The sequence below is a fragment of the Thunnus albacares genome, chromosome 17 (assembly GCF_914725855.1).
Source record: "Thunnus albacares chromosome 17, fThuAlb1.1, whole genome shotgun sequence".
Classification (NCBI taxonomy): Eukaryota; Metazoa; Chordata; class Actinopteri; order Scombriformes; family Scombridae; genus Thunnus; species Thunnus albacares.
The window spans coordinates 7,847,672-7,861,338 of record NC_058122.1 but is presented as its reverse complement, the minus strand read 5'-3'; the positions used below and the strand labels follow the sequence as shown (position 1 = coordinate 7,861,338).

Below are 13,667 nucleotides of genomic sequence, written 5' to 3'. Positions count from 1 at the left end.
TGCTTTAGTCATTCTTATAAATAAAAGTTCAAATAAAGTCACAGATTTACGCAGCTGTATCCACCGATGCGCCCCGAACTGCCGGGTTTATGCTGATTTGAAAAGTAGGGCAGAATATGTCGGTAATTAATAAAAAGGTCAACGTTTAAATAATACATATCATGCTGAGTGCCTGCATGGTCCAACGTATCCTCGGGGAACCATTAAATGATACCATTGCGTAACTCAAAGGCCTTGCCAACATCACCCTAGCCTTATGGCAATGCTTGTACCCATCTAATTATTATATAAGCAATCTTAAACCTTAAATTACTGCAGCATCCTGTCAGGGTTTCAAATTAGTTCCCCTTTATGCTGCCCTGATACATCTTTGATTACTGTCAAAAGTCCATTGATACCTCAAAGGATTCAGTTTGGAATAATGTTATAATTAGCTGCTTGAGTACAGGTTAAATTCCACGTAGACAGGCTTTCACCTGTTTGACAAATTATATCATTTTATTTGGATTGGGAATTAGCCTAGATTGTTTAAATCAAATGAGGACAGTTGTCCTAAGACTCATATTTTAGCAGGACAGAGTGATATTTGTTTGCCTCCCTCAAATATGTAAAAACTTGACAACAGCTATTTACACCCGATCACATATCCAGTAACTGCAGGTAAGCACATTTGTTTGTGTGCTGAAAATGTGTTTACAGTCTCATGGTGGATCACGGGTTGTCAGACGGCGTCGTGACGTAACACCCGTGACGTCTCCGGGGCATCCCCGTCGGGCTGACGGTCAGACTTTAGCTCAGGCAGCAGGGAGCACAACACTTCTGGTAACCATGGCCTTGAATCGAAATCATTCACAAAACGGCGGCGTTTTGGTAACCAGCGGGGAAAGGTATGTGTATTAAGTGTTATCTGTGTGGTTCATTTTTTCAACCAGCTAGCCGTCGCCTCTCTTCTCGGCTTGTTTACCTTCTTCTTTCCAGTGCGCAGTCAACAGCTACCTAGCCGCTAGCCTCCCGCTAGTGGCCTGGTTTCAGCATAGCTAACGCATTTGTGCCGCTGTTCAGCTCATTGTTCATCTTGTGGCAATTAAAATGTTTTATTTACTAGTTCATACTGGGACTAATGTCGTATAATTAATTAATTACTTTATAGCGTTCGTTTATCTTGACAAGGTGGCTAACTTAGACCGTTAGCCGACTATCAAAACAGGAAGTATCGGTGGCTGTTGACATCTCGCTAGAACAAGAATGTCATTATACGTAATGTTGTGTAACTTAGATTAGCTACACGCTATTAAATACAATAGTTGCAAACAATGCTCACGTGTATATTACCATTCTACAGTATATCACTAAATATTTTACAATGGCCTTAACTGTTTATTTTGTTTTACCGCTTCTTCTTTACCAGTTTTTGTTTTGTTTTGCTTCTTCTTTGCCAGTGTTTTAAGAGAATGCAAGAATGTGGAGCTGTCGTTCAGTGATGTCTCCTCCAAGACAGACCTGCTGAAGGGGACCAAGAAGGGCACTGTTTACCTCACACCATACAGGGTAATTACAGCCCATATTGCATACAATACATTTAACGTGCCATTACTGCTGCTGTCCTCTTGATTGGAAAATTGACAATGCTCACATTCTCATATATCCTTTTGTAACTGTCCCCACACACTCTGTCCCTTTTCTCGTTCTCGGACGTAGTTGCTGTTTGTGTCCAGTAATACCAAGGATTGCCTGGGTTCAGCCATGTTCCCCTACTATCTGATGAAGGGATGCAGCATTGAGCAGCCAGTCTTTGCAGCCAACTACATTAAAGGGACAGTGTCAGCTGAGCCTGGTGGTAGGTGGCCTGTTGTTTTTACTTTTAACCCCTAAGGTATGATTTGATTTGTTTGATTTTGTGTCTTTAATAATAGCTACAATGTTGGTTTCATAATGGTCGTATTCATATAGTAAAATACAATAGATTTTAGGTGCATTAACATTTTACCTGTCACCTATGTTTACATCTGCAAAAAAACACAAGTGTAGCTTTCTGTAATTGTTCTAAATGTGGTTGATTTTCTCATCAGGTGGCTGGGAGGGCCAGGCCCATTTCAAGATGTCATTCCCCAGTGGAGGAGCCATAGAGCTGGGACAGCATCTCTTCAAACTGGCCACAAATGGTTTGTATGCTGGTTTCCTTTATTACTGTATCCCACTCTTTACAATGCAAAATATTAATTGAATACTCCTTTTATACAGTGGTGGGAAAAAAGTATTTAAATCCTTTACTAAGTTGTAAAAACACTGCATTCAAGACTAAAGTCTTTACAAGTATAAGAAATATATGCAGTGCCTTTAAAGGAGTAGCCCCACTACTACTACACTATATATGACATACGTAGTTGCAGAAAAACACTGAGTGATTGAAAATACCTATAACCTTTAGAAAGTCCAGTTCATGTATTTCTCTTGCTGTGTTTCAGCTTCTCGTGCCGCTCCTGCCCAGAATGGTTCTGCCTCTTATGGCTACCCTTCACCTGGAATGATGAATGGCTACGGCCCACCTCCACCTGCCCCTCATGGCTATCCCTATGCACCCCCTCCCCAGCAGAATGGCTTCTACCAGGCCCCTCCTCCTGCTGCTGGCAACATGGGCTACCCTTATCCAACAGCTGCTGCAGGTAAAGAATTCGATAGTGTTGTATGAATTGTAATTTGACAAAATAATCTGAACTCGAGGTCCTCTTAATAACTTTTTTTTCTGTAAATTTCTTTTTTTTTCTTTCACTTTCATGTTCAATACATATGATATAGAAAAAGTCAGTATATACTCCAAGATGTGCACAAACTTTCATAGTTTTTAGCCTTCAGGTTATGTTTTCTCTGCATGTGTTTGCATATGCAGTGCGCACATATTTGTTTTTGTAAACACCTTTTCGTCAAGATGTCCTCATTGCACATTAGTAAAAATATCTACCCTTGAGGCACATATAATGCTGTGGTTTCTCTACCTCTGTCTCTCTGTCAGTGTTTTGTTTTGTTTTTTTTTCTTTTGTTTGTGTTTTTTGTCTTTGCTGTGTAACTTGCACAGACTATAACCTCATTTGACCTTGAAACTCCATCTCTCTTTCTTATCTGTCTGCCTTTCCGTGTTCCAGGTATGTACCCATCTGGCTTTGACTACATGGCTCCACCTCCTCCATACCCTGGGCCACCCCAGAATTGGACTGCACCCCCCCAGAACTGGACAGCAGCACCACCACCTCCAGGTCTGTTTCTCTCTCTCTCTTTTTATTTTTCCTCTCTGTATATCTGTGTCACTGCACCCGTCAGATCTGATCTGTCTGTGTCAAAGTGAATCACTTCCAAGCATGCCACCAAAAAAGGGGTGCTGATGTCTCATCGGCTACACATCAAAATTACAAAGGATAAACAGTCTCCCCTCTTCCTCTTCCTCCCCATACTTTTTTCTATCACTTTGTGGATTTTGGTGAAAACAGTTTCACACAGCGCATGGGGTGAGCTTGGTACACTGTGCTGAAATGTCAGTTTGGCATATCTCTATTTTATGAAGAGCTTGAGTTGGACGTTTGCCTCTGTGCTTCCTCAGGGCGTGCCAGTAGATTTTGTCTTGAGGAGTCCTGGAGCTGTCAGTAGTTGTGTCTGGTATGAGTAATACCGTGCTCTTCGCATCAGTTCTCCACAGTTTTAGGAGCTGCAGCATCTGTTCCTAAATATGTTCAGCAATCATAACTGTATGTGTTTATCTCTCTGTCTTTGTCTCATTTTATGATCAGGTAACTCCAAGGCGGCTGAAGCAGCAGGCAGTGCGTATTACAATCCCAGCAATCCACACAATGTCTACATGCCTATGGTAAGCTGCTTTGTTTATCTTCTCCTTAAATACATTTGTATGAAAGTGACATGTGAGTTCTCCTTTACTGGCATTTGTATAATATATTTTTTTGTCTTTATCCCCACGCAGGAGCGGCCTCCACCATATGCACCTTTTCCAAACTCTCCTGACAAGAAAAACATCTGAGGCACCATGACACTCTTCTCTCTTCCTCTTTATCTAAAATACATTCTAAAGCAAGGAGAAATGTTGATGGAGACCTACTTGAGACAGAAGAAAACAGAAAAGAAAATGCAAGTAATAGAGGGCTCAAAGATGTCAGTGATAATTCACCAATGAATTAATGATATTTTGGATACTGGAATATCTTATGAAGCAATCACATCTTTTGAATACTGTTATCCTCTTTTACTTCAATTCATTTAAATGATTGACAACTTGTAACTCAAACATTTCTGAGACTAGTCATTATTAACATTCTCAGTGATGGGATTTATTTTATTTCGGTCTAATTTTTTCTAGCATGTAGGTAAGGGCACCTAAACTGTCCCTGCTAAGAGCTGAAAGGAGGAGGCATTATGGGGAATGTATTTTTGTAAGACAGAGATTTATTACCAAAACACTTTGTAGGAAGTTATTGATTGCAGTTCCTATAGTTATTAATAATAGCAACCCATATTAAAAACAGTGAAGTACCTTTGCAGTATCATTGCAAGAATGGTGCGTTTCCTATACAGTTTTGCATTGAGCATTTGTTCTCCATATACAGTACATTAGCAGAACTGGGTTGAATAGAGTTTAGTAATAAAATGTCATTTCCTGTACACTCACTGATTCTCATAGTATTCTAGTAAAACAGTAAAAAGAGTAGACGTTTCCTTAATCTGACCAAGGTGATCCTGTACTACTGTACATCAATTACGTGACAGTCTGCTAAATAATTCCATTCATTGTATGACCCAAATCTCACAGTCTCCATCATATTTTGATGTATGTAGTCAAGGTTTTTGTTATCAAAAGAATCAGTGCATTATTTCAGAAAGTTGATCGGGAAGGTTTTTTTTTTTTTTACATAACAAGTCTATGTATGTGCAATATTTCACCTTCACATAACAAGGTCATAGGTGACAAGCTGGGGTTACCTGCGTGACCCTGTGCTCGACTCCTAGCTTCTATTGTATTCATGTATGCAAAGCCAAGCTGAAACCAGAACTCTGCTCTTTGTGTAATTACACCAGTGTGGGGTTACAGGGCCGCACCATTATATTAAGGGCCCATCAGTGTTCTGCCTGCTGTTTTGAACTTCTGAATGCGAACCATTTATTCCTGATTAAACTGGGGCGAGGCGCCAACTGGCCGTGTAATTGCATCCCCATCAATGTGCATCAGTTAACTCCTATTTGAAGGACTATTTGCACACAGTTGTAGTGGATTGAGGATTTTTGGGGTTTGGGTTTTAGTTTGCTTTAATTAATCAAATGTAAGTTAATATCTCTTTTGCTATTCTTATTCCTTTTGCTGAATTTTGTCTGTCAGTTAAAATCTAATAAATTTGACATATATTGAATTTAGCATTTTGATATTGATTCATTGATTTATGATCTCTGACTTGCATTAGTTCAATTATGCTTATGTTTAATCATTTATTACCTTGCTGAATTATTCAGATTTACTGTTTATTGCTTGCTTCCATTCGCATCATCAAAGTGTACTGGCGATAATTTTACAAAGTGAAGACTTCAAGTTGATTAAATCAGATTTAAGGTTATTCTTTTCGACATGTAAAACTACAGATAGTGTGTGTCAGGTCTACACAGGTCAGTTTTTACTTCCTTGTCACACCCGGAAATGAAGCAGACAGATTCACATCTTCCTCAACAGTTTGGTCAGTGTGATACTGTCCCCTGACAGTGTTTCACCAAATGAAGAAATAAGACAATTAGAGTTATCCACACTCTAACTAAATAACATTTTTATTATTTTATGAAACACTATCAAACCTGAACATTATATTCACTCTTATCACAGTAAATCACACTGTACAGATGTATCACATAAAACAGTTTCAGGAGTCTAAATAAATAAAGACGGCATTGTCATGCACTAAAACACAAAGTATTCACTACACACAAAAGCTTTCTGTTTCCACATAGAATCACAAAGTTTATAACATGACATTGTTTTAAGACAACACCACTAGCAAGCTAGTTCCCACTCAGCTGTCCACCCAATAATTCATAAAGACTAGTTCTACTTTATGGCTCAACTCCCATATCTTTCCAGTTCCTTACTCAGGAAAAGGAAGTGTGCTTTATTCTAACATGTAGGCTAACTAATGTTTAATTCTATACATTAATCTGTAGATGTTACTATATTGTAACTAGATTAAAGATGTGCAAAGCCAAACTGTTTGTTGCTCAGGTAGAGGAGAGCTCTATAAGGACTTTATTTACCTGTATAGACAAACATATAATTCTAAAATGAATGAAAATTGATTAACAGAACAGATTATTCATTGAGTTGCTCTCTATCGAGCTCCGGTCCTAAACCACAAATCGACTGACCTTTCTATTTCACACCTGTAAGCAGATGGCGTTACATACCAGTTTTTTTAAAGGTATTTTCTTCAAGATCTTTTTTCCCTTGGCTAAAATTTTGTTCTTTTTACAAATGGGACTCCAAAAATACTATAACTTCTTAACACTATATTCGCTTGAAGCCTTTAATCATAAGAGCTTTAAGGGGTGAGTTTACATTACAAATAAATATATATAAAATGTGATCACAACAGGAGTAAGAGCAACTGATGTTGAATTCTAAATTGTCCTGCTGCCAGAACACCTAACTTCAGTGAAGCTACTGTATGTGTGACAAGCACAAGACCAGATGGGTAAAGGCAACATGGGTAATCTATATCTGTCCATCTGGGTTCAAAGGTCTATCAAGTCACCATATTGCTCTTACCGATCGAACACTGTTAGAGCTACAGGACTGTCAGTAGTGAAAGGGTAATTAAGGTTGAAAAAAGAATTCAGCTCTTGATTTGACTCTGATCTGACCGAACGGGTCTTACGGCTCCTCCTGTAGAAACCACACCTCGTTACGCCGTCCGTAAGGCTTAAGTGGTGGGTCGTAGCTACAGCAGAAGTACTGCTTGCGCTGGAAGGGCGCCGTTTCACCCAGGGTGCGTGTCAAACGCAAGGCCTCTGCTCGGTACTCACTCTCCCCTGCGAAGCCTCCAAACTGCCTGTGAACAACAACAAAAAAGAAAGAAATGAGGAAAATTAAAATGGGCTAGATAATAAGTGTTAGTTTAATTATTTTTCTGTGAATGTGCTGTCTCGTATTCTGTGAATGTGCTGTCTCGTATTCTGTGAATGTGCAGTCTCATATTCTGTGAATGTGCAGTCTCGTTGGAGCAGAAACAGACCCAAAAGGCAAACATGCACACTGATATTTAAAACATCATGCATCAGTCAGGTCAACTAGGGACAGTTCTACCACTATGGCCCTGCAGGGGACTGAGCAGACATCAACTTAGGTCTCCAAAAATAAAAAAAACTACTTGTGCTTTTAGGTCAACTGGGGTAACTCTGCCTCAATATAATATAAAATAATATATTTTTTTTACATTATTGTTTCAGTTTGAAATGAAACTCTTTACATGACACCTACAGAGCATAGACAGTCATGCCAGGCCGCTCCTCAATCCTGATGGCACTGTCGGTGGGAGTCGGGGGGCTTTGCTGGTAGATGGTGGGGATGCGGATGGCGACCATCAAACGGCGAGACAGAACACCGTCGTTCCGCGGGTACACTGTGATGATGATGGGTGCTGCTGTACCCATGGCCTCACCTTAGAAATGTGAGACAGAAAGTTAGTTTTAAAAAAAAAAGGGAAGACAGCAGAGGAACTCCACTATTGTCCCAAAAGCAAACTACCCAAATTTAAAGGTCAGGATTTGCGTGGAGCAGTTGAACATATGTAATAACATTATGCAAGCGACAACACTGATAGTCCAGACACAACCAACACAGACCTTGTAAATCACACTGCTATAAATAGCAAACGAATGACATGATGATTCGGCGCTGAGACCTTGTTTTCGGACTGCACTTTTAGTGCTGAGGTTATGATTGACTACAGACTGAAAATGAGGAAACATGACCTGAAAGCACAATAGTGTCTGAGCATTACACTATTTAAATTTATCTCCCAATAAATCTTAAGTGAACAAGCTAAAACTATAAGAATATTCATAATGAGTTTAGCTTTGTCAAAATCCGACATATGTTGGTTCTATCTTTATGTTCATTCATTCAGCTTTACGGCATCTAAGACTGGCCCTTGTATATATTAAGATTAACATTAATATTTTAAAAATAGCATACTTCCAAATAACCACAAAACCTAAAATGAAAACACATGGGAAAGAAAGAAATAATCCTAAATTATGTAGATAATATAAGTCCATGAACAGAATTAGAAAATGATAGGAGATTATAATATTTGTATCCTTTAAAAGCTGCAGGGTAGAGACACAAGATAGAGCCATTAATCATGACAAAAGATGAGTCTGAGATTAGTAAAAACAAACCCTATTTTAATGACTTACCTTCTGTGGTCTTCATCAGATTATAAAACTCTCTCTATTCCAACCATCATTTAGTCATTTTTATATCATTTTAAGTACTCTTTTCTTATGTGCTTGATTTTTAAGAATAATTCTATGGAAGCTCTGAGTTTGAGAGAGAAACAGGACAGACAGGTCTTATAATGCCAGTGAACATATCTCAGCACACTGATCCACTAGGAAGTTTTGTTTTCTGATCGGCTTACCTTGTTCATTGCTTCCACCAATGTACATGAGCAGCTTCCTCACCAGCTCTCCCGTCACTTGGTCGAAGCTCCGTCCCTCAGAGGAGACAGCAGCGTATTTGGCAGCTTCGTACCGCCGCACCTCAAAGCTAATCCCATCCTGGAGAAGAAAGAGAAATCAGGGATGGCTTAGGCATCAGCAGGCCAACCACAGCTACGCATTGTGTCATGCACAAGTGCAGCAAACGCTTTTCTGCATATACATACACCCACACACACACACTCACCCCCACACACAAACACACACACACACAAACAGTTATTCTCTTTCTGGAGATAAGCGCAGGAGAGAGGTTAAGCTCAGATATGATTCACCTCTGACACACTAACGTTGACAATCTGCTTCTATAAGGACGAAATCCTTGAACTGGCAGCGTTTACACTCGGAGGGTTCAGCATGTGTGTGTTTGTGTGCATACGACTTCACACATGTGGGTGTGTGAAACCAGTGTGGGCTGCTAGATAATAAGATGCGGATGAAACATATTTTACACTGATGTGATTTAATTTCTTCTTCTGCTCTGCAGGGTTCAGTCAGCCTACAGAGAATAATGGGCTGGAGATGCACGGTCTTACATAACAGCGAGCAGGCAAACACAGACACACACTAACACACACACAACTCCCTCCATCACCCTCAGACACGCAGTGTTAATATGATGCAACAGTTTTGCATTAAATATGATTAAGTGGGGTTAATGTGGAGTACACTCACACTGGAATACACACACTCAACTATGCTGCTGAGCAATAACCTTAATAGGTTTTGAAGGAATCTGGTCACTGTAGAGACTGTGATGCAGGTTTCAAATACAACTCCTCATTCCACTAACATGATTACACAGTGTTGCATTTTATAGCATATGGCTCTGTTATTGTTTTTATAATGGGTTTGAGCATTGGAATTACATTTCAATGTAATTTGTCCTACTTATAATGCCTACCATCTCTTCCCTGAAATAGATAACACTATGTTATCATGAAGTTCTAACTTGTGACAGGTACCCAGGCTCCTGCATAGTAATTACACGGGTTTTGCTCTGTATGGCTTGTCAGTGGGACCACCATTTAACATTGTGTACGGGTGACATACCAAGAAAGCACAGCCTGACTTCAGTGAAGTGGTGCAATTAATTTGTCTGTCATGTGTCTGTGGTTGTATGTGTGTGTTTAGCTGCTGTCTTATTCTTTATGCTTTAATTAGTCTACGCCTGAACAGAGCACATAAAAGGTATTATCAGCGCTGTGACTAGTAAATTGCCTTGCCATTGCATTTTCTGTTCAAATGATCTTTTACATTCATTAGCAAACGTCTAACAAAATTTCACCTATATGTTGCTGCTGCCGCTGTGCTGTGAATGTGTGTATGCCCCTGCAGGCAGCTCCTCTGTATTCTGTGTCGGTTTTAATTAAGAGTGTTGGGTGTCAGAGTCAGGCGGGTGCTCCGGAGATCAGGTGACAAGCTCTGATTTCAATACCTGCTGTTTAAACATCAGTCAAGTCCACAGATTTGATTAACCTCCAGCTTTGACTTTTCATGGTTGTTTAATGAACAATTAGAGGAAGCGCAGGCACCGTGGTGACCTCGGACATTTGGAGGAGCCGGCAAACATCTCCGTGAGCAAGACATGATGCTTACTTGCTGCAAGGCCTCTGATCTCTCATCCGTATCAGTCGCTCTGTCTCCACTTTTCAACAAATCTCAGTTAGTTTTTCTTAGACAGCCGGGCAGTAAAATGCATTCTATTTAAGTTCAAATGTGATCAATAAGTCATTTGAAACGATTAAAAAGCTGTTATTTGTGTACGTACTGCTGGCTTCAACAGTTTGTTTTGGAAGTTCAGCTTCTGACAATAGATGTTAGTGTGCAGTGTCAGGACAGATCTGCCTTCCTGTGTTTGTGTGGGTAAATGTGTCACTTTGGGTCATTTGATTCGCCGCCTGTCTGGTCATTCGGGCTGGAAATCCTCTTTGTCTCAGTCTGCCTGCCTTTGTCTCTCTGTCAAAAGTTAGTTGTTATTCAACAGATAAACACACAAAGCCACTGTGACATTACATGGCTACCTGCACATTTACAGTAGTGCACTGTGGGTCAACAGGACAAGAGAAAAGAACCTCAAAATGGCTGTTGGGCATTGCTTCAGCTAACAACACGCATCACTGAGTTTATTGGAATCTTTCCAATGTGTGCATACATTATATATAGGCAAACACAATATATACATAAACATAACAAGGGCTGGGTGGGGGTGGGTTGCTGACATGGAGAGGGTTTGCCCTTCCTCTTCTGTGACGTCAGTTTTGCATGTGACTATCCTACTCAGTGATGGTCAGTGTATCAGTGTACACACCCAATCCATATCTGAGCTCCTGGGTTAACCACAAACACGCCTGATATGCATCCTCTTCCAGGGCAGGGTCAGTTAGCTTGTACCCTGTGGTTTCACAGGCACACACGTACGCACGCACTACCTTTCTTCCTCACACACACACACACACATTGACTTCCATTCATTGTTAATAGTTTAACCCTAACCCTATCCTTTATCTAACCAACACCTTAACCCTAACCTTAACCAAGACCTCAGAAATGATGTTTTGCCTCATTAGGACCAGGCTTTAGTCCCCATGAGGACTACTGGTCCTGACAAGGTCGGTGTTTATACCAGAAAAGGTCCCAGTGACACACAGGTTTACTTAAGTCACTTTTGGGGACATCACATAGGCTTCAGCATTTTACCAACTGGGGACATGGCTTTCTTCCCCAGTTGAACAAGCCGTCCCCAATCAACTGATCTGAAGTCTGATGTGTGTCCCTGAAAGTGAATTAAGTCATAACTAAGACACACACACACACACACACACACACACACACACACACACACACACACACACACACACACACACACACACACACGTTTTCCTAGGTCACTTTTGGGGACATTACATAGACTTGCATTAATTTCCTGGAGACTTACCCTAACCCTAACACTAATAGTCCCCAATTAACTGGTCCTGTCTGAAAGTTGTCCCTGAAAGTAGCATATGACAGAACAACCCACCCACGAACACACACACACACACACACGCCGTGTCATGATGGAAAAAGCAGTGACCACACACCTTTGCGCGCAACAGTGAAACCCTGAAACCTTGAAACCTTTCTTACTTTAGTGTGCTCCTGTTTTAAGGTTACACAGAACGCGCAGCATCACCATCTTTACTCATCTCTGCCTTGTTGTTGATTGGTAAAGGACCTCTGGCTGGTTTGTGCCCCACACTGAGGATGCTCAGCAGGCATCCTTATAGGTCACAAGCAATTAACTGTCGGGCTGTCAGTCAAGGTTACAGAGGTTGTGATCACAGCAAGAAAAACACTGCCATCAAGTCCACACGGCCATCATGACCAAAACTGACATAACATAAAGTATTTAGTATTAAGTGCTGGATAAAATATTTACGCAAGCAGAAAGGAAACCTTGCACCTTCACAGTAGAGCAGGATTACTGATAATTGCGCGAAAAGCCAACACCAGAGAGAGAGAGAGAGGCGCATAGACAGAATATACAGAAGCTGTGAAGATATCAGAGTGATGAAGTTTTCTCTGAGGTGTCTGCACACTGCTTACCTTGGTCTCACTGCTGAGCAATTTATATTCCGTCTCCTCGGTGTTTCCGAAGAGCGAATTCTTGATCATGCCAAACATGTCGCTTCGGCCAAGTCACCTCTCCTCTCTCCGCTCCTTTGTTTTGTTGTTTGTATCCCCCTTTTTCGTCCTGCTTGTTGCAAACAACACACTTGACAGCTCCCGTATTTGGTCGTCCAACTCCTGGAAAAAAAAAACCTTGAGAAACAAGATGTAACTTACAGCAGCATCCAGATGCTCCTAATGATGCGCAAATTCTCCTCCAGAGAAGAGTGTGCGTTTTCTTCCAGAGATCTCGCCTCAACAGATGTGTTTTTTTCTTCTTCTTCTCTTCGGGGAGACAGAAGTTAGAGATGCTGACTTCTCGCCTCCTTTGCCGAACCAAGGACTGAAGAAATCAGCCTCCACTCTGACGGCTGGAGTGTCTCCGCCCTCCTCCTCTCCTCCTCCGCTCTAAGTTTCTCCTCTTACCAGCCTGACGCTCACTTATATCACCACCTTTCACCCATAAACGTTTAATTCCACTTAAAGTGGGGCATCAAGTTGACAACATATGGCTAATTTTCAACGGCTTATTACCCCCAGATGCTGCCATTAAAAAAACATTGACTTGCATAATTTATCTTGGTATGAGATGCAGCATCATCTGAAAGAGGTCACCTCCTCTAATCACTCCCTAAAAATGTAGAGGAGCAAAGTCACTCAGCTTTTGTTAGGGCTTCTCTCTCATTCTGTTTGTCATGGCTGTCTGTTCCTGGAAGCATAAAACAGTGGGGTGTGTTGAAGGCACATTTACATGCTGCTATTTGTGCAATATAAATTTTGATACAAGCCGTTGGTTTGTCAGTATGCATTGGACTTTCCAGGGCTGTGTGCGTGTGTTTTGGGGGCAGCGCATGGGTGCACGTCTTACTCCCTGTGTCACTGTGAGTTGCTTAGCTTTAGGGTTAGTCTATTTAAATTCACACTGAAGGCCTGTTAGTCATCAGTGCAGAGCAGGGGGGGGAAACAGGAAGGGTAGATTTAATGAAAATCTACCCTTGGAATGGTTAACACTGGGTCAGGAAAACTGAGGTGCTGTATGAGGGAGCTGTGGGGGGAAAAGGCAACTGAGAGAAAGAGAGCAGATAGGACGCAACATATTTGACATGTCATACTGCTCAGGGGTGGACAGAATTACAGAATAACCGAAACACCGTATAATATAAAACAATTCAATACCTGATTAAATTTCAGTTAAATGTATGAGTGCATTCCTTTATTTGTCGAGACTGTTAGAGCTCCCCCAGTTGTTACATCTTGAA

At 40.9% G+C, this 13,667-nt stretch overlaps 2 protein-coding genes across 2 annotated transcripts; one reads left to right on the top strand and one right to left on the bottom strand.

The window, feature by feature from the left end:
• The first annotated feature begins 101 nt into the window (after window positions 1-101).
• wbp2nl (WBP2 N-terminal like) lies at window positions 102-5,405 on the top strand. Its single transcript, XM_044330365.1, has 9 exons — window positions 102-122; window positions 700-887; window positions 1,440-1,548; window positions 1,699-1,837; window positions 2,070-2,162; window positions 2,466-2,663; window positions 3,141-3,251; window positions 3,780-3,856; window positions 3,968-5,405. Exons 1-9 carry the CDS (start codon window positions 117-119, stop codon window positions 4,022-4,024), a joined length of 978 nt encoding a protein of 325 aa, XP_044186300.1. The 5' UTR covers window positions 102-116; the 3' UTR covers window positions 4,025-5,405.
• On the bottom strand, window positions 4,886-13,315 carry LOC122966294 (heme-binding protein 1-like). The gene is made up of 5 exons (XM_044330367.1): window positions 12,586-13,315; window positions 12,346-12,493; window positions 8,679-8,817; window positions 7,514-7,694; window positions 4,886-7,085 (listed from the first exon to the last, which is right to left on the bottom strand). Exons 2-5 carry the CDS (start codon window positions 12,421-12,423, stop codon window positions 6,908-6,910), a joined length of 576 nt encoding a protein of 191 aa, XP_044186302.1. The 5' UTR covers window positions 12,424-12,493; window positions 12,586-13,315; the 3' UTR covers window positions 4,886-6,907.
• Between the last annotated feature and the right edge of the window lie 352 nt (window positions 13,316-13,667).